Source organism: Morus notabilis, unplaced genomic scaffold, assembly GCF_000414095.1.
Source record: "Morus notabilis unplaced genomic scaffold, ASM41409v2 Scaffold61, whole genome shotgun sequence".
Taxonomy (NCBI): domain Eukaryota; kingdom Viridiplantae; phylum Streptophyta; class Magnoliopsida; order Rosales; family Moraceae; genus Morus; species Morus notabilis.
The window spans coordinates 317,382-337,582 of record NW_010362732.1 but is presented as its reverse complement, the minus strand read 5'-3'; the positions used below and the strand labels follow the sequence as shown (position 1 = coordinate 337,582).

The 20,201-nt window shown below is 31.0% G+C and overlaps 1 protein-coding gene across 2 annotated transcripts; it reads left to right on the top strand.

Annotated features, from left to right (window-relative positions):
• The first annotated feature begins 7,108 nt into the window (after window positions 1-7,108).
• Window positions 7,109-9,621, top strand: LOC21396400 (probable WRKY transcription factor 40). 2 transcript variants are annotated; one of them, XM_010102736.2, is made up of 5 exons: window positions 7,109-7,321; window positions 7,497-7,574; window positions 8,162-8,518; window positions 8,689-8,805; window positions 9,010-9,621. In XM_010102736.2, exons 1-5 carry the CDS (start codon window positions 7,244-7,246, stop codon window positions 9,370-9,372), a joined length of 993 nt encoding a protein of 330 aa, XP_010101038.1. In that variant the 5' UTR covers window positions 7,109-7,243; the 3' UTR covers window positions 9,373-9,621. The 2 variants fall into 2 exon arrangements, with proteins under 2 accessions (XP_010101038.1, XP_024024355.1); XM_024168587.1 differs by having other exon boundaries at window positions 7,111-7,321; window positions 8,189-8,518.
• Window positions 9,622-20,201: the final 10,580 nt, after the last annotated feature.

Here is a 20,201-nt window from a genome sequence, read left to right as displayed (position 1 = left end):
TAATTACTATCTATTTATTAGTTATTAAGTATATCTATTTATGAATTATTAATTAATATATAATATAATTAGTAATTAATAATTAATTATTTAATATAACTTTGTTGATAATCATTAATTGTACTATGATGATTCTCGCACAATCTAAAAGTCAAAGTTGCCTTTGGGCTGCTTCTGATTTTGGCTGTAGATTCTTCAAAAATTCTTTAAAAATCACTTTTTATAGTTTTTACCAAACGCCATTATCACTTCTGATGGTTAGAGAAGTGATTTTAGGCTCAAATAAATACTACAAAACGAACCCATACTAGGACTACAATACAGTCAATATCACTTAACGGTTCTAAAAAAATAATAAAAAAAACTTAAGTATTAATGATGTTGATTATTATTTATTTTCATCTTGGATACAAAATTAAGTACTCTGTGATGATCAATCGGACTTTTTCATCGATTTCAAAACTTGTGTTGAAGATAGTGAAATGATTCGGTCATTCATCTTCCAACTTTCTTTTTCTAATATGAATTCTACCTACGTGGTTGGTTTGAAAATTAAATGTTTGCCTTACATTTACTTTCTTTTGAGTGTTTCAATATCCAAATTTACAGGTAGAATCGATTTATCTATTGCGGTCGTATTTTTCTTATATAGAGACCGTCACTGTGTGTGTATATATATATATATGTATATATTGGTCGATATTGGTACAATTAGACGTGCCTTACTTGAAAATATTTTTCCCTTTGTAAACAAAACTTTATCTCTATGTAGCAAATTAATTGCACTATTAATGTTCCCCCAGTGAGGAAGCCACGAGATAGTGTGTGAGTATCAATAGCATCAACATTGGCAGCCGTACAAATATGTGTGTATATATGTATATATAAAATAAGGGCGAGAAGTCGAGAACATTGCCACGCAAATCATATGCTTTGTAAAGACAATCATTTTCACGAAACATTAAAACTGAAATAAGATATCAATGAGTGTGAATATCGATGTGAACGAAAAATACATAAAACATATGCTTGTAATGACGATCACTTTTACGAGACACCAATATTGATAAACAAATAGGAATGATTGTGACAATTTTTGTAAATCTCAACCATTACATCTCTGGTTGTATACGGGTAAATATTCAACCAGAAAAAGTTTCAATCTATTGCAAACAAATTTTCCAACGACCATTTTGTGTGCCCTATCATTAATGTATCAAGGGGTCTTTTTAAAAAAAAAAAAAAAAAAAAAAAAAAAAAAAAAAAAAAAAACCGAACATTATCATTCTTTTCGTGCATATACATATTTATATTGAATATTTCTTCAAGATCTCCATTGAATACATATTTTCTAGAAAAACCATGTGAAAATTGTTTCTCCCATCGCCAATTTCTTTTCACTTGTGTTGTTTCCATCATGCATCTTATTCTATATCAGCACATGATCATATTTTCAAACGGAATTTTAGTTGTTTTCACATTCTTTCCTAAATACGTTCACAACGACCGAATTAATGAGCTACCTAGCTATTTCACATGGTGCCCGCAAACGTTCTGGTTTGATTTTTACTTTTTTTTTTATTTCCATTAATTGTTTAATATATATTTAACTTATCCTTAAAAAAATCATTTTGTTCACATCATTAAATCCAATATGGATTTTATTTACACTGGCTACGGCCTTAGCTTTTTCATTTTATTTTTCTTTTCCTTTTTAAAATTAAAAAGATTTCGATAACCATTTTCATCTTCTACTGGGCCACAAGCATAGTCCTTCTTTAGTATTGTTTTGCTTTTAAGAAGACAGATTACTGCAGTAATTTTAATTAGTTGTATAAGGTTTTTACTCTTCTTTTTTCCTTTTCTATATAGTTTTTTATAAAAATACTTGATATACATCTGAATCGATAATAGACAACTTGGAAGAGAAATTATTTTGATGGCAAAAGACAACTGCAACCAACATTTCTAGAAAGTCAATCATTCATTCAATGATTTAGTATAGGGAGTACTCATCTACAATTTTTTGAGGGGTAGTTCTACTCACACACACCTTTTCTTACTCTTCACACCTCTTTTTTAAACACACAGCACCCCACATAATTTTAAAAGTGGTTAAATTTACTTTCTACACACCCATAATATTTCAAAATTACTCTAAACTATTTTCATAGGATTATTAATTCTTGATAATTTTCTTTTTTTTAATGCAAAAATATATTTCATTAATCAACAAACCATAAAGCTTATATAGAACTTAGTACAGAAAACTTGATACAACAAACTAAAATCGATAGATCTGTTGGCCTTCTAGTATAGGGATCCAAGGTTCGATTATGGACACAACTTAAAGCACTTCTCTTAGCCCGTTTTATTCTCCCTCCACAGTTGGCTCTCCCAAAAGGGCTGTAACAAACTCTCTGTAAAGTCCGATCTCTAAAAGCCAATATTCTTCCAGATCAAGCTCGTCGAAGCGAAAAATCTGGCTAAAGACATATAGAAGATAAAAAAACAACACAAAATCCACACAAGGTTATAGCTTGGTAGGGGAAAACAACCAAAAACAACCAAAGTCTACACAGATCTAGCGATTTATGGGGAAAAACAAACACCAATACAGACAGAATGTCTGCCTTTATTCCATGAACAACTAAAAAAAGAGAAGAAAACACCAACACGGACTCCACCATCATATAGATCGGCTGACGTAGAGCGCGTGGTTGTATTTTGGGGGCCGGTTGACTGAAGACGCGCTTTCGGTAGCCAACTGGACTATTCTCCTTCTTCTTCGCTCTCTCTCTGTGGAATTTTCTCTCACTAGAAACCCTGTTTTTATAATGTGTTTCTTTTACTTGCAACCATAATTTTTCTCATTACATTCACTGTTTATTTTAATTTTTTTATTTTAATATTATCATTTCTATGTTTCTCTATTTTTTAGTTGAAGTTTTAGGCATGAAGTTTTTTTTTTTTTGTACAAAAAGAAATTTTATTAAAACATTTAAAAAAAAAACATAAAAGACACTCAAAAATATAAAGTAAAAAGAAATATAATTGAAGCAATAAAAAATACGCAACAAAGTTATTATATTATTAAGCACCTTCAGAAAAATATTTAAATTTTCAATTCTGGTTTCTATACGTCCTCTTAGCAATATTAGTTTGTTTGTTATTGTGATTATATTCTTATCTACTCTCAAGCTAGTTCGAACATTTCTTTCTTTGCCGAATCATCACATGGTTAATATCGTAAGTAAGCCAAAAAAAATATGTACAATTATTTGCTGAGTAAATTTTAAGAATTCGTTTAGTTCGCTGATTCAAGTTTTTAATTCGAGTTGAGATGTGACTTTATGTAAATTTTTTACTGTAACAAAAAAGTTAGATGTGACTATTTCTGAGAGCTTTTTTACTGTAACAAAACTCGAATCGGTGAAATGAATGGGACTTAAGAATTCCTTCCTAAAATATGTCAATACACATTCATTGAATCCACTAAAATTTTAAAATGTACCAATTGTACTTTTGATTTGTATAATATATCTTTAAATTCACCTCCTGAATTTTGAAATGTGTTATTTTTTAAAATACAATAGCATTTGCGACATATGAGATGGTCAAATTCTTTAAATCTTAACTAAACCAATTAAATTCAAGTCCGTTTCGCTGCCATTTTCTTGCTCTTGAGCAACTACTTCAAGGAGAAAATACATATAAGATCTAGCACCTAACTAATTTATTTGGAGTGAAAAACATTCATTAATTCCTAAATATTGCACCTAAAGTTAACTAAGTGACAAGTTTCCATCCAGAAAAATAGCATATAATTCCAAAGTTAGGGGAGTAAATTTAAAGAAGTACTAAGGATGCAACAAGTATGTTTTAAAGTTTGAGAAGTGTGTTTGACACAAGTGACATTATAATTCAGGGGAAGTCATATTTTATCTTTTTTTTTTTTTAGAAAATAAAAGAAATGAAACAAATGGATTGGTGCAACGGTAATAATATTTCTATTTCTTCTTCTCTTAAGATGTCTCCAAACTTGAATCTTGGCGATAATTCCAATATTTATGGTCTTGTTGAGCTAATGAATTGAGCGACATTGGACTCGTGGTGATTTGCATAAAAATCGGCTAATAGTTTGAGAATAATTAGATTAGATCATTTCCAATATAAATACTAATGACAATTATATATTTGATATTAAAAATAAAATAGGATATGATATTTTTATTTGTGCTTCAATATATATTGCTATTTTAAATGATAAATTTAGTTTTTTCTGTAATCATTAAGATTTAAAAGTTATAAAAATAAACTTTTGAATTTTAAAATAATTTGAAAATGCAAATTTAAGTCACAATAATTAAATTAAAAAGGAAACACATAAACAAATAGCAATCGAATTTATCATTGCTATATTTTATGGTAAATTTACTACAAAATATAGTAAGTGACAAATTTAACATATGACGAATTTATCAGAATAAATTATATTGTATTAGAGAGTGTTTTACACTTTAATATTAAATTTGTTATTGACACAATAATTATAATACTACATTGAAAATGTTACGCAATTCGTTCTAATCTATTAGGTGGTCCTGAGATCTTTTTTTATAGAGAATATAGACGAAAGAGGGATAACATCAATATCTTTTTTTTTTTTTTTTTTTTTTTTTAATGTTTTTACTGGACATATAAACAAGAAATGAGATGGATAAGGATGGGTTCTGCATTTCTTGTAGTCCATAATATCTGCGCTAAAAGTATACGTGCATGTAGCTTCGAGGAAATTTACCAGATAGATAGTGTTCAAAGTTTTCAATCCTATTCATTTAAGAAAAGAAAACGTGACGATTAAAAAGGACAAAAAAAAAGACAGCTGTTAACGATCCATTGGGTAGAATTTTTTGTTATTAGATACCAATCAATTTGAGGTCAGGCAGTCTTGGTCTTGGGCAGAGTCAAGGCAACCCAGCAGACTTAGGGTCTTTTTTATTACTTTAAATTATGATCAATGAATCTCAAATTCATTGTCCTCTCGATTATGACACCTTACAGAAACCTAGTCAAATAAGTTTTTAGGCATAGAATTAAACAGGGTTTGTATTTTAACCCTTCAATTTATTAAATCGCAAAATTATTGACGTTATTTAAACTTCTTTTGTTACAATATTTTTTCTTATAGAATTTTAAATTTTTTTGTTTAAATTTACGACACAAACCAAACCATATGTGATAAAAAAAGAAAAAAGAAACTGGAATCAGATAATAAAGCTTTGAATTTCTTTTTACGAAAAAAATAATGTTCTTATTATGTACTTCTTTTATCGGTCATCGGCCAAAAACATTGATCTTTTTTTCTTTTTATTTTTTATTTTTTGTAGAGAATGAAATAAAATTATATGAAAACTACTTCATACGCGGGTTCAACACGTAGATTCTACACTAATTTTAAGACTTACAACGAAACAAAATGAACGGGACCTTAATTACCTATTCGAATTCTTGTTAGTTTCAATGTAAAAGTCATGATGTTTTCAGTCCAATGAAGCTGATCAAGATTTTTTAAGGACTTTTTGCATAAAGTAATCCAAGCTAGCTTCTAGTGGTAGTAGAAATAGCTATAGCAAGTTGGGTGTCTTGATGTAACCATTATCGTACAACAAATTTTCCTCTCATTTTGTTAACCATGCAGGAAAGAGCTTCCTCGCGTTTTCCTTTTCATTTTCTTTCATTGTTCTTTTCCCTTTCTGGTCATCTTCTACCGCTGCCCCTTGAAATATCTTAATACACAGTTGAAATTTTACGTCCCGTAGATTCAAAAGAAATTTTTATATGCTATTTGCACCCATAAAATACTTTTGATTTATATCATTTGGCATTAATTAAAAATGTACATATGAATGAGCAATACGTTTATGTTTTTCACACGTTAAATTTATATCACAAATTATTCATTTTGTACATATTTTTTTATTTTGATTTTTTTTTTTTGAAAATATATTTTGATATGACTAAATCTAATATTCAGAAATGTGATACCTTTAAAATTGTGAATTGCCTATATATGTATATTAAAAAAATGTAAAAACCAACCAAGTTTGAACAATTTATATATTTTTTTAAGATAAAACAAGTTTGAACAAATGCTCCAAAAAAGACAAAAAAAAAAAAAAAAAAAAAAAAAAAAAAAGTGAGTGGGGCAAGGCTTCATTTTTGTCCAATAGAAGAAGAGGGCGGCTCAAGCGGATGGGTTGTTAACTTTCGGTACAAAAAGTCTAAGGTTACTTGAAATTTGAAGCCACATGATTTTTTCAAAAGCGCGTCATTTGGTACTACATTGCCACTATAACAACTGCGTTTCGATCGGTCAATATTTGACAAAGAATTTTGTCTGAAAAAGAAGGTGTTGGATGAGTTACTAGCATATAAAATCCTGCCCCTAATATTGCTAATTATCCTCTAGTCAAAGCCCAAAAACTATTATATATACTAATTTCTTTATCTTTCAATATGTGTGTTGGATCTATAATAATCAAAAAATTTGAGTGAAGACATTTTCTTTATCATCTTAAATATGAGGGTTTATTCTTGTTAATTCAGTACTCAATTTAGATGATGTTTTTTACTGTATTTATTCTTAATTTTAAATCATATTCATAATTCTTTATAATATTTTTCTCTCATAAAAAATACACGTAAAATAAAAATAATTTTAAATCATAATTTTAAATATGTAAATTAAACATTCACTGCTTAATGTGTTTGGGACCACTCTCCCATGTAAAGAGGGAACTTCTAATCCTCTCTGAAAAAAAATAATTTTTTTCTTTAACCTTTATTTAATTATATAATCTCCAACAAGATCAGGTACACGTGTCGATTATACCGACATGCTCTAAAATAATAGTAATAATAATAATAATAATAATAGTAAAATTAATGAGAAGTGACGATTTCAAGATGACGTGGATATGTGTTTGAACGACTTTTCGACTCTATTTCCTGAAGCTTTCCTACAGAAATCAGCTTTTGTCTCTCTAGATATCTCTCTCTCTCTCTCTCTCTCTCTCTCTCTCTCTCTCTCTCTCATATGACCTTTTTATAAATAGCACACTCCTTTCTGGGTTTCCTTTCAGTGGTAGAAGACAAATGTTTAAACTCTCCATTGGTGATATAATGTATAATAGGTTTTTCTGGGGTTAATTTCTTTGAGTGGTGTACAACTTCGTGAACAATGGACTCAAAATGGGTTAAAACGTCTCTTGATCTCAACCTCAATATTCCTTTTGATCACGATACCGGCGAAGTTCCTGTGAGTAGAAACTTATAATCGAATCTGTGCTCTGTTTATTGCTTAATTAATTTCTCTTTTCTTTTGTTTCCCTTTTTGCACTACGTTCTTATCGCGCACACATGCACAATAATCACACTGATCTTTATTCCGGTTTAAAGATTTTTTTGGTACTTATATAACTTTTCATTTATAGCTTTCTGAGTTACAGAAGAAATTAGAGTTCAAAGGAGATTCCGATAATTTCGAGGAGAAATTGCCTGTGAAAGAAGAGGTGAGTACTTACAAGATCATCAGTGCATTTTTTTTTTCTTTTTTGGTGAATTACAAGATCAGTGCTTAAATACATATGATCATGAGTGTTTTAATTATTAGACTCGAATTATATCTATGAGGTTGTAGCTTACGAGTTTTGTTTGAACCAAAGATCTTATATATAATATACGGGTTCCTTCTGCTTCTTTCTCTTCTTCTTTCTTCTATGCTTATAAATTCTCCATTTTTTCATCACCCTAGAAATATATAGACTGTTTCCTGATTCAGACTTCGTTGTAATCAATTTGTAATTTTGTATACTATTTTAAGCGCGGTCGACCGCTATATAGCTACTATTTAATTAGAAAAACCTGTACATAATTCTCTCTGACTCTCTCTCTGGGGAATAGAGTACTGGTACAAAGGTCAAAACTTTGATTTGGTAATCATATGGTTTTCTCAAGTAACTGCTCAATTAACAAAATTTGAAGCAGCATTATTTAGATTCGATCAATTATCTTATATGTAGTACTGCAAATATAATATAGTTTAAAAACTAGAGTAGTAAGACGAATAAATTAATTTAATTAGTTCAATAATCATCAGCTTACTCCTGCCCATGTTGTAATTAAGCCGGCTGGCTTAAGACAGGCCGAAGAGCTAAACAGGATAAGCTCCGAGAACAGGAAGCTCACTGAAATGCTAACTGTTATGTGTGGGAATTACAACGCTTTGAAAAGCCAGTTGAGGAAGCTAATGATGAAAGAGAACTCCGAAAACGAACTACCAGTACTCTCGCCAATGTCGTCGCGAAAGCGAAAGGCCGGCAGCGAAGACTTGATCAAACATGCAAGCATAGAGTGTAGCTCCAGCGATGAAGAGTCTTGTAAATTATTGCCAAAGGAAATCAAGTCAAACTTTTCCACAGTTTACGTGCGCATCGATTCTTCCGATAAAACCCTAGTAAGTTTTTTTTTTTTTTTTTTTTTTTTTTTTTTTTTTTTTTTTTTTTAATAATAAACGTGGAAGCATGTTATGTTATACATATATGTTCTGAACTGTTCTCATCAAGCCTATAGCTAGTCAAGACCTAAGTTATTTTTTCTTCTTTTTTTTTTTGGTGGGTAATGTAGAATGTGAAGGATGGATATCAATGGAGAAAATATGGTCAAAAGGTCACCAGAGATAACCCATCTCCTAGAGCTTATTTCAAGTGCTCCTTTGCACCATGTTGCCCAGTGAAAAAGAAGGTAAAAAGCCAAATTAAACTTTTCTCTCTCTCTCTTTGTTTGTTTGTTTGTTTGTTTATTTATTTTTTTTTTTTTTTTTTTTTTTTTTTTTTTTTTTTTTTTTTTTTTTTTGGGTTTGTAAATTCCTATTTGATCAAGTATAAGAAAAATTTATGTGTAGTCCTAATAATATATGCTAATATTGATGTCCATACATATTTCTAGGTGCAAAGAAGTGCTGAAGACCCAACTCTCTTGGTAGTTACTTATGAAGGAGAGCACAGCCACAAGAACCCATCTACACCGGCGCAATACTTATCACTCAACCCGATCCAACCGGTGGATTCGCTTCTTCCTGTGAGATCCTCCGATTCTATGGCAACCCTTGATTTGGTCCGACCGGCCGGTTCGCCTAATAACTTCAAAACAATGCCGGTCCAGGGAGGTGAATTGCCTGTTTTGCAACAACTTTTGGTTCAACAAATGGCTTCTTCCTTGACAAGGGATCCCAATTTTGCAGCAGCACTAGCCACTGCTATTTCTGGAAGAATCTTTGACGGCCATACCAACCTGGAAAATAGCCAGTGATTATGCGGTTTTGGTTTTTTTTTTTTTTTTTTTTTTTTTTTTTTGTAATTTGAGGGAGGTTATAGATCAGTGTTTAGCCATGCAAGCTGTAGAGATGTAAATATGAGATTGTTGATGCAAACGATTTTAATCGTTTTGAATAGGAGGTTATGCATTTCTACAATCAAAACCCTTGCCTTTTATTAGCGTTTTATTGTAATCTTTATAATTTTCGTATCAAATTGTCAATTGGGCGCTCTCGAACTCAAGCCTGTGCTCTAGTCTACTATACCTCATGCTGTTTACACAATGGTCATTGCCTTTGTTAATTATGTTTATTATATATGTTAAGTTGTGAAGTCTAATTAATTGATCTAACGATTTATTACTTTATGTAGAGGATTACGCGGGTCGCCGTTTTATTTTCTCTTGTAACTTCTCTGTCATAGTAAAAAAATTGCAACGGCTGAAAGAGAACGCAGTCTCAATTTAAGCGAACCTCTATAAATTTTTTGTGTTTATTTCCGCTTGATTTCTTTTATTGCTATTTTCATTGATATCAGTAATTAGAATTAGTGTGTCTATATACATTAATTTTGTAAATATTGAAAACAAAAAGGGTCTCCATAGTCAATTATTTTAGAGATGTGAGAAAAACAATACCAATTAGACAGTGGTACAATAGCAAAAGTAGTACTAATCAATAAGTATTCCTTGAATAAAAGATTTTAGAATTCTGTCAGATTCTAGCTGGTTGATCGTGCATTATTAGTCCATCTTTTAAAAAAATGATAAATTCGGAGAAATTCTGATTTATCTTTAACTAGCTATAAGAGTGATGATACTTCTCAAGGGTATATATAAGCAAAGCTGGCGAATTGCATAGCTTCATCTTGATTACTATCTTTTTAGTTAAATATTTATATTAGTTAAAATAATATTAATTAAGAGTAAAGGTATCAGACTCATACACTTTAAATAAGTTCAACAATTTTCTAAAAAAAAGATAGTTGGATCTTCGAGTTTGTTAAGGTCGATCATATCGTTCACACTAATATATATTTCCCTACTTAATTACAAACTTTTAATTAATTTGACCAACAATGGCGGTATAATAATCTTATGAGTGCCACATTAGCGGAGAGGTGAATATCGCGCTTGTAATACTTATTAAATACCAAGAAATTTTCTTTCTAATTGTTTGGGCATGCACTGCAAGAAACATGGTTATTAGCGACGATAAAAAGTCATTGTAAAAAAGGTAAAGTCGTCGTAAATACATTTTTCGCAACCACTTGTCGTCGCAAACTTGTCGCTACAACTGTTTCGTCACAAAAATAATTTTTGCAACGATAATGAGTCGTCGCAGTTATATTTGCGACGACAATCGTCGCAAATGAGTCGCTATAATTATTTCGTCGGGTACATCATTAAGATGACATGACATTCATTATTTGTGATGACATTTTTCAAATTTAGTCGTCACAAAAGACACAGTGGTAGCTGACGTGGCATATATTTGTTGCGACGACATTTGTCATCGCAAATAATATTTTAATTATTATTTTTTTTCTCATTTTAATAATTATAATAACTATAATTCATGATATTAAATATAAATAAAAATTAAATAAAGGAAATAAATAATAAATAAATATAAATAAAAGTTATTATGGTAAAAAGTAATTAATAAAATAAAAATGTAATTATAGTAGAAATGTGCAGAAGTACAAATTGTTATATTAAAAAAACTCTAATCTCCTAAATTAGCAGCATCACTAGAATTATCGTTGTTATCATCAGAAGGATTCGGAGGCGGATGATCTGGACGGACATACGGCTCAAGAGGAGTAACCACTGGAAAAGTCATGTTAGGGTGCATTTGACTGATGAAACCATGCATCATTCTGATGCTCTCGTACAGCTTGAGGTTTTGCTGGTAAGTTCGTTGTAAGTATTCTTCTATGTGTGGGTCAGAACGTGACGTAGAAGATCTTGTCGAGCGTGAGCCAAATGACGACGCATCCCCTCGATAAACTTTTTGTGGGAGTATGTGACCCACTCCAATTTTGTGTCCTCTGCGGGTGCCCAGAAACTGCTCCATAATATCCTCCTCATTAACTGTTTCTGCCGCGGAGGATCCAGAAGTAGCAGACTGTGTCTGGATCTGCGTTTCTCTTTCGCCTTCCATCCGATGCTACAAATATTATAAGAAAAATTATTAAATACATAATGCGATTTAAATAAAAGAAATATAATTAAACATTACGTGTATACTTACAAAACTCTACTCAGCTTGCAGATTAACCCAAGTATCCCCACAACGATGCATGTCCCCCCAGTTATCGATGACGGACATCGGCTGTTGAGTCCCTATGGTAGACTGTATAGTAGTTTGAATGTATATAAATATAGTGTAATCGATTATCAAATTAACATTTATATTGAATAAATTATTAACAAATACTTACTTTCTTATCGCGATGTTCGGAGTACGACAGCCGACCATGAAAACTTGACCACTTTTGGTTGCTACGATTAAGTTTATTGATCCCCGACTTTTTCTATTTATGATTACATTCAGCGTTAGTAAAATTAACCTTTATTATATATTTTATAAAAACAACATATAAAATAGATTTAATTACCTGAAACTTGTCAGACATGAATCTACCATAGCAACGACCCTAGTGAGCTGGATTCCTGAGATTTTTAGGAGGTTGGGCCCTAACTGCACTCTTATTTTATATATATATATATATGTATACTTATCTCTTTGGCTCAAAAATTTACTGACCAATCTTGTTAATAGCACCTCCCCAGTAACGGTGCCAAAATTTGATTAACGCCCAAAAGTGATGGTCACAAGCGGTCAATTGTAGCACAGAAGGGCGGTCGTATCCACAGAGAGATAACAAATAAACAAGAAAGATTAACAGAATAAGAGCGTTAGAGAAAAGTAAATAACAAGTGAATTAAAGAAAAAGAAGAGTTTTTGAGATTTTGTTGCAAATAAAATAAAAATGAGAAAATTTGTATGAAGAAAATTCAGTAGTAAAAACGGTAAGGGTCGAGAATCCCTAATGTTTCGTTCACCAATTCAAGTTTTGATTCACAAAATAAAAGAATCGAATAAATTAAATCTCTATGTTGAGTCCGAAAATATTATCATTACAAGTTATCCAAAATCGACTATATATCAAATTGACAATATTACAGTAAAAGACAATTTGTAAAATAATTTGAATAACAAAATAATGCATGACAGAATTACATAAGAAAAGCATGACTGAACTTATATAAAAATTAGCACACAATATTTTGAAAAGTAAAAGAAAGATAGATGAGATTTAATTCATTCAGATGTAGCACAATGAATCAAAAGCCTGAATTGGGTCACTTAACAAAAGTTCATCTCTAACCTCACCAAGAGAACTCTAGCCTAGCTTGCAAAACATTCTCACAAGTTCTAGAGAGAAAATATGAGACTGACAACAAGACGACATAAAACTGAATATTAAAAGCTTCCAAAAACCTTAGGCTAACCTCTCTATTTATAGTGTTCAGAGGTTGCCTGTCAAATAAGAAAATAAATTGTAAAACTAGAAAATTACAAAATAAAAGGAAACAAAATAAAATTACACATAAATTTAGAGAAATCATATATGAAATTTGGGGAAGAAATCTAGCCAATTTACTCAGATTTGGAAGGAGAAATTCAGACTCTGTTCTCAGTGGACACGTGTCGCTATGGGGTTGGTAGATCAGAATTGATTTGCCACATGTCGCACTCAGAATAGCTGGCGTGTGCTGGCAAAAGGCTGTCGTGGGGACAGCTGGCGCGCGTAAAATGGATGCAGGGCTAGCACGCTGACACGTGGGACCCACGCTGCTGAGGAGTTGGACGCGTTCTGATCGCTGCGTGGAAGGAACGCGCGCACTGAGAAGATGGACGTGCTGGTGACGCGCGAGGCGTGAGATCACGTGAAGGGAAGGCGCGCGCTTCTGCGCTGACTGGTGGGGCCCACGGCGCTGATGTCAGCTCGGCTAAGCTGCTCGGCTCTCTCTCTCTCTCTCTCTGATTGGCTTGTGCGGCTCGGCTGAAAGGCTTGGCTCCGGGTGGTTGAAAATATGGCTTTCATGGCTTATTTTTGTGTAGTTTTTCACACTGCTTTCGTCTATAAATAATTAAGCAAAAACTAGACAAATTTCAATTAAAAATATTTTGAATAAAAATAATGAAATTGTTTAATTAAAGCTTAAATATTTTAATATTATATAAATCAAAAGCAGAATTTAGGGTGCATTTTCATGCACTAATCAGAGGTCATTTTTCCAATCTTTATAACATTTTGTAACCTCCTTGTTGGCCACAAACCTAATTATACCATCGTCGCGGTCATAATCGAGGTTAAACCATTCATGTAATACAATATAAACATGTTAAATGATTTTATTATATTAAAATTTAGATTAAATTAAAAAATAATAAAGTTGAATAATTTATACCAGCAGGCGCTGTTGAATCTCTCCCTTATGCTTGATGTCCACGTCTTTCCAGGCATCGTGAAAAGGCACACAGACATCTCTAACATGGATTCCAACAGCACTATCGAACCAGGTACCGTAGTTTCCAACTGCCTTCCAAGTACCTCTACGTTCGTCAAACATGGGGGTAATCTTTCCTTCCTTTGCCACTCTAGCTGCGATTTCGTGACCCTTAGCCTTCCCTCGACCTCCATGATGTCGTCGAGACGCTGTAGAATGAAATATATTTAGTGATCATATAATACTGATGTAATTAATTTAACAAATTTATAATTATGTTCTAACATACCTGACTCTCAATGTGATGACAACCTATAAGGATCGGGTGGAGGCTGCGCTCCCCCTGAAGAGCCAGTATATGTAGCGACTGGGCCAGACATGATTGCCTATTAAGAAGTCATCATAAACGTTATTATCTTATTTACATAAATCTTATTTAGATGAATAATTATAATTATTAAAACAATAATCGTAGTACATAATTTCTATTCATCGTCACTGTTAACGTCTTGATTGTCGCCCTCCTCATTTATGTCACCATCATCCTCAGAATCGTCGATATCTTCTTCAACTAAGTCTTCTTCATCATCATCGACCAGTATATCAGAGTCATTATCCCCAACAGAAGACTTGTCTTTTAAAATTGCATCAACATCAGATGATATATCATATCGATTCCACATCAAAGTGTCAATCTCGAGAACTTCCACGACTAAGTCAACATTCATAGACTCGGTATCTTGAACTACTATAATGTCTTTTGCTTTCGTAAATGGAATATCTCAAATATGTCGATGTCCAAAATGTTCAACAATTTTCCAGTTCGGCCCGTTGAATAAATCATCCACATAAAAAACATGTTCCACTTGAGATGTCAGTATAAATGGTTCATTCTCATGCCAGGAGTCCTTGACGAAAATGCTCGTTCTATTCTTGTGTCGTTTAACTCTCTTTCTTCCTTGATGAGTGTCGAACCATGTACATTTAAACAGAAGAACATAGTTGTCGTTTATGTATGATAATTCATAAATCTCTTCTAGTACTCCGTAATATGTCTGATTATCTGGTCCGCGAGCACAAATACCACTATTCTGTGTATTTTGATTGATATCCCGACTGTATGTCAGAAACTTGACTCCGTCAACCACACAGCCGGAGTAGCTTTTAACGGAGAAGCTTGAACCACACGAAAGTGAAATTAATTGTGCGGTCGCGTTGGGCGTGTTTCGCTCTTGCAGATTGGACATCTGTCAACATTAAATAATATCAACTGTAGTTCTATGTAGGCAGAGTTTTTGAAATTATAAATTATCACTATAGCGTAATACCTTACGCCGGAACCATTTTGAAAATTCTCTGAATTGAATTTCGTCTAATGATCCATCAATATCTTGCCCAGGAGCATTGCGACCAGGAATCAATAACGTCAACATCTTATGTGGGTCCTTCATACATAGCCACGGGGGTAAATTATATGCAGTCACAATAACAGGCCACATATTGTATGATAGACTCATATTCCCGAATGGGTTGAAACCATCAGTAGCTAACCCTAATCGAACATTTCTCGGTTCACATGCAAATTGTGGATGTTTTTCATCAAAATCTTTCCACTTTGTACCATTAATTGGATGACGCATTAAGTCTTCATCCCTCGAAGGTCCCCGCACGTGCCACGTCATTTCCTTAGCAGTGTGACGGGAAGCATATAGACGCTTCAACCAATCCTTCAAAGAAAAATATCGACGAGAGTTCCATTTTAGCGACGACATGTCGTCGTAATTAAATAAAGTTTGTGCAACGACATGTCATTGTAAATATGGAATGCGACGACAAGTCGTTCAAAAATTTTATTCTCTTTTAAAATTTAGCAATGACAAATGTCGTCGCTAATAATGTTGTCGCTAATAACCCTTTTTGTTGTAATGATGATTGATCACTAGGTGGAGTTTACTAAGAATCATGGTGTTACCTCTAATTTGGTGGTTCCAGTTTGTTGTCAAGGTTAAGCCCCTAATTGTGTTATGGTCTTTCGCGTCTGAATTGGTGTTTGTAATTTTCTTTTAGAATGTAATTTTCTTTTAGAATGTAATTTCCATTAAAAAAATTGTCATTTCAAGTTTTGTTAAGTGTGATACTTTTCATTATATAAATAGTTTTAATGCGATTTAATGATTCATAATTATGTACTACTGATGATAAGGTATTTTTGATAGCCCACAATCAAATCCTAATTCTTTTTTTCAATTTCTTCTTTTATTTTTTTTTCTTTTGTTTCTAATTTATGTTTTGAAAAAAAAAAGGAATTATCCCAAAAGATTCAAGGTGTATCATGTAAGTCTTTTTTTCTTTTAAAAAGAAATTGGATCACGTTCCAAACCTTAAATATAACTTTATTATTATTTTAAGGAGAATTCTATATTGCAGGGTGTGAAAACAAAACCCTACTGCCTATGTATTGCAGCATTTGTTTTTCAATTAAGTTCAACCGCATTAAAATTATATTAGTTCAAGATGTATTTATGAGAGTTGAAACTGCACATGCAATCCCAATATGATTTAAAAAAAAAAAAAAGTAGGGACACAATAAAAAAAAAGTAATATGATATTCATGAAAGAATGGCAGTCAAGAAGGCCGTAAAAAAAATTAAGTAGAACGATATTTTGGAGCACTATCGCAAAAAAATATCTAAATAGGATCACATTTGAAAAAATATTTTAATTGGGATAAATGAAAGAGAAAAAACTAAAATGAATGATAAAAACGCAAAATATAAAAATTTTGAGGATGAAAAGTAAAAGGAAAAAGATATTTTAATTAGGTAAATGAAAGAGAAAAAAGTTAAAAAGAAGGGTAAGAATGTAAAATGCAAAAATTTTGGAGTAAAAGATAAAATGAAAAAAAGAGGATGGAAAGCAAAAATGAAAAAAAACAAAAAAAACAAAAAAAAAAAAACAAAGAAAGAAAGAAAAAAAAAAAAAAAAACAAAGAAAGAAAGAAAAAAAAAAAAACCTTGAACCAAATGCTCGAGTCAATTAAAAGGAGCGTTTTGATCGAGTGTACTGCAGCCGGAACACATATATTGTATAGATTAATGCAAGCTTAAAAAAAATAAAATAAAATAAAAAATCCGAAAAGAGTTATGGTATGCTGCCATACATTCGATCAAAGCTTTTCTTATAAGTTTTGTATGCCCTGTATCACCTGTGTCATATACATTCGATCAAAGCTAGGCAGACTTTTATTATCACTTTCAACCTATTTTATTTTAAGTGCATTTATTTATTTATTTATTTATTTATTTTGAAAAGGCATTTATTTTTTGATGGAGTGGATTGAGGGATTGAATTTAGTTAATTAATAAGTTCTTGTTTTATTAATTATACTTGCTTATATACACTGTAGTACCTAACAAAAGCATATAATATAATAAGACACAAGTACTAAATTATATGAAGTTTGACACGTTTATATCTTAAATTAATAGGATACATCTTTTTTCCTTTTTTTCCTTGAAATTCAGAGCACGATTGGTATGGTATAAGGGTTCAAGAACGTGAAACTATGATTTTGGTTTAAATAAGTGTTTATTTATAAAAATTAAAAAGTAATTTTAATTTAATTCATTTAAAATTAGTGTTTAATTTAAATAATTTTAATTTAAGATTTAAATTTTAATGTGATGTTTTAAATCAAAATTACTCATAATTTTAAAATAACTCCTATTCATGTTACTGTTGCATCTGTATTTCGCGTAATCCAAGATTTCTAAGCCAACAGTGGATTAAATTTGTGAACCTTGTGCATACATATATAGAGGATAAATTCGATGGAAGTAGTACAGCATGCGGTGGTGGGACCAGTACTAGAAATAATTGTCATCTGTGTGATGTCATATGACTCGCATATTAATTAAACCCCTATATGAAAAAAATAAATAAATAAATATGCATATTTAGCCGAGTAAGTTGACTTTAGAGGTTTCGGGGTCGTCCTCTAACTCTAAAAAAATTAATAAAATAATGACATGGCACATTTTATAATTTTATAAATAATTTTTAAATTATTAATTTTAAGTCAATTTTTTCTTTCAGTTATTTGTGTCAATAAAATTAAAAGATTAAAAAGTAAATTGACACAAAAATTAATATTTTAAGGAACATTCAGAAAATAACATTATTTTAAGAAGTATTTTGAATCAATTTTCATATTTTAAAAAGCGAAATGAACTATATCAAAATTAGAGAGACGTATTAAAACAAAGTATAAAATTCTATGAATATTTATAAAATTAATTAAAAAGCCTTTGAGCGATGTCCCTTTGTTAATATTCTTCCTTAATATGTGGATGGCACAACCAACAAAGCCCAAAGGGACTAACAAATTAAGAGGAAAAGAAAAAGAGAAATAGTAGAAAATAGGCCAATATGAAAAGTTTAAGAAAGTATATAGGTCAATTTTTAGTTATAGAAATTAATAGGCCATAACTTGTCAAGTTATAGTTCATAACCAGATAAGTTATGGACAAACTTGTCAAGCTATGGTTCATAGCTAGACAAGTTATGGACAATTATGGACAATAACTTGTCAAGTTATGGTTCATAACCAGATAAGTTATGGACGAAAATAATAATTTGACATATTTATTAACTTATGTAAACTATTGGCCTAATAATTTTAATTCATCTCAAATCTTATCATATTTTAACATAAAAGTATAAAAAAATCAATTAAAAAACATTGGATATAATATGATCACGATTGATTAGATAACATTTTAAATATTAATATTAGACATGCCATCTAAATCTATCGTCTACTTACTGATGTGGATGAATTATGATGAAAAGGGTAGACTTAATTAACCACATTGAATCAAGGCCTTGGCCTGTTTTGGTCTTTTTAGGTCCCTTTTAATATTGGGTCAATAACAAACGAGATAAGGCATTACCCGTGAAGACAAATCATTGATGGAACTTTCAATATTCAACAACGGGTAATACTTGAAGTCTCCTCCAACTTGGCCATTTGTTTGTGGATAAGTATAAACCCAACTCCATTTTATGAGCATTTTTTGGGATGGGATTTTAAGCATGTATGTAATTATATACAGCTTCCTCACTTCTAGAACACACTACAGTATTATTGAAAAGAAATTAAATGGAGATAAATAAGGCATTGTTGAAGGAATCAAGACCTCTCAAATTAATAATTGGCTTGTTGGAAGAACCAAGATTTAAATTAAACACGGGTTTGATATATACAAAATGTTCAGCCACTATATCAAAGCCTATATATATATGTGTATGTATATTATATATATAACCTGAAAAAATAATTAGTCTGATCAAGTAATAAAGTAATTAGAGCTTTGCATACTGATCATAATTCCATACTCGCATTCAATATTAGGGTGATAAATTTGAATTTTAGACACCGAAAGAAGCTGAAAAAACAAAAAATAGATCAAAAAAAAAGAAGTACTAGTAATTTTTTATTTTTTAATCGTTAAATCTATATCAAAAACTGTTTATTTTGTATAATTTTTTAGTCTGATTTAATTTAAATCATATCTAACGATCAGAAAGCTGCCTCTACTCATAGAACGGCTTACTAAAGAAACTTAAAAACAAAAGGATAAATTTTGAAGAATTTGAGGAAAAAAAAAAAAAAACAAACCTTCGAATTGATATTACATATGTTCGAATTTTTTATTTCTGTTACACAAATTGAACTAATCAAATATTAACAAAACATGGCATAATTTTTTATTTCTCTTATTCATTTTTGTTGCTGTAGAGAGTTTGTTAAAGACCAAAACACAACTGAAAACAAGAGGACAACCCAACAAAGAGAATCCCAAAAAAAAGAGTCACCAACCAAACGTGATGCAGTTTTTGTTTTAAATCTGTTTATGTTGCATATATGTATATATATTTTTAAATATAATATGATTCTATAATCAAAGTTAACGGTAATGATTGACTGTACTGATTGGGTGACCTTATGAGAGAAACTTTTTTTGTTTTACCATGGGTAACACACGTGGTGAGAAAAGGATGCATCGTGAAGCAAAGGGAAAAAGTGGGAGAAATCGTATTTGGACTTAGGCTTAGTTTGATATTATTGTAGATTTAAAAAAAATTCTTTTTAGTTACCTTGAAAGAAAAAATAGTTTTTATAAAAAGTAGTTGAGTATTTAATAAATTATAATTATAGTAATTATATTGATTTTAAAATTAGTATAATAACGTTTAAAAAATTATAAGATTAAATTAGTGTAGATAATTAAAAATTACGA

Bases quoted from the DNA above. Each gene is read 5' to 3' on its own strand.
- LOC21396400 (XM_010102736.2), top strand. From the start codon at position 7,244: ATGGACTCAAAATGGGTTAAAACGTCTCTTGATCTCAACCTCAATATT. The intron at 7,322-7,496 runs GTGAGTAGAAAC...TTTCATTTATAG, and splicing joins ACGATACCGGCGAAGTTCCT to CTTTCTGAGTTACAGAAGAA. The intron at 8,519-8,688 runs GTAAGTTTTTTT...TGGGTAATGTAG, and splicing joins ATTCTTCCGATAAAACCCTA to AATGTGAAGGATGGATATCA.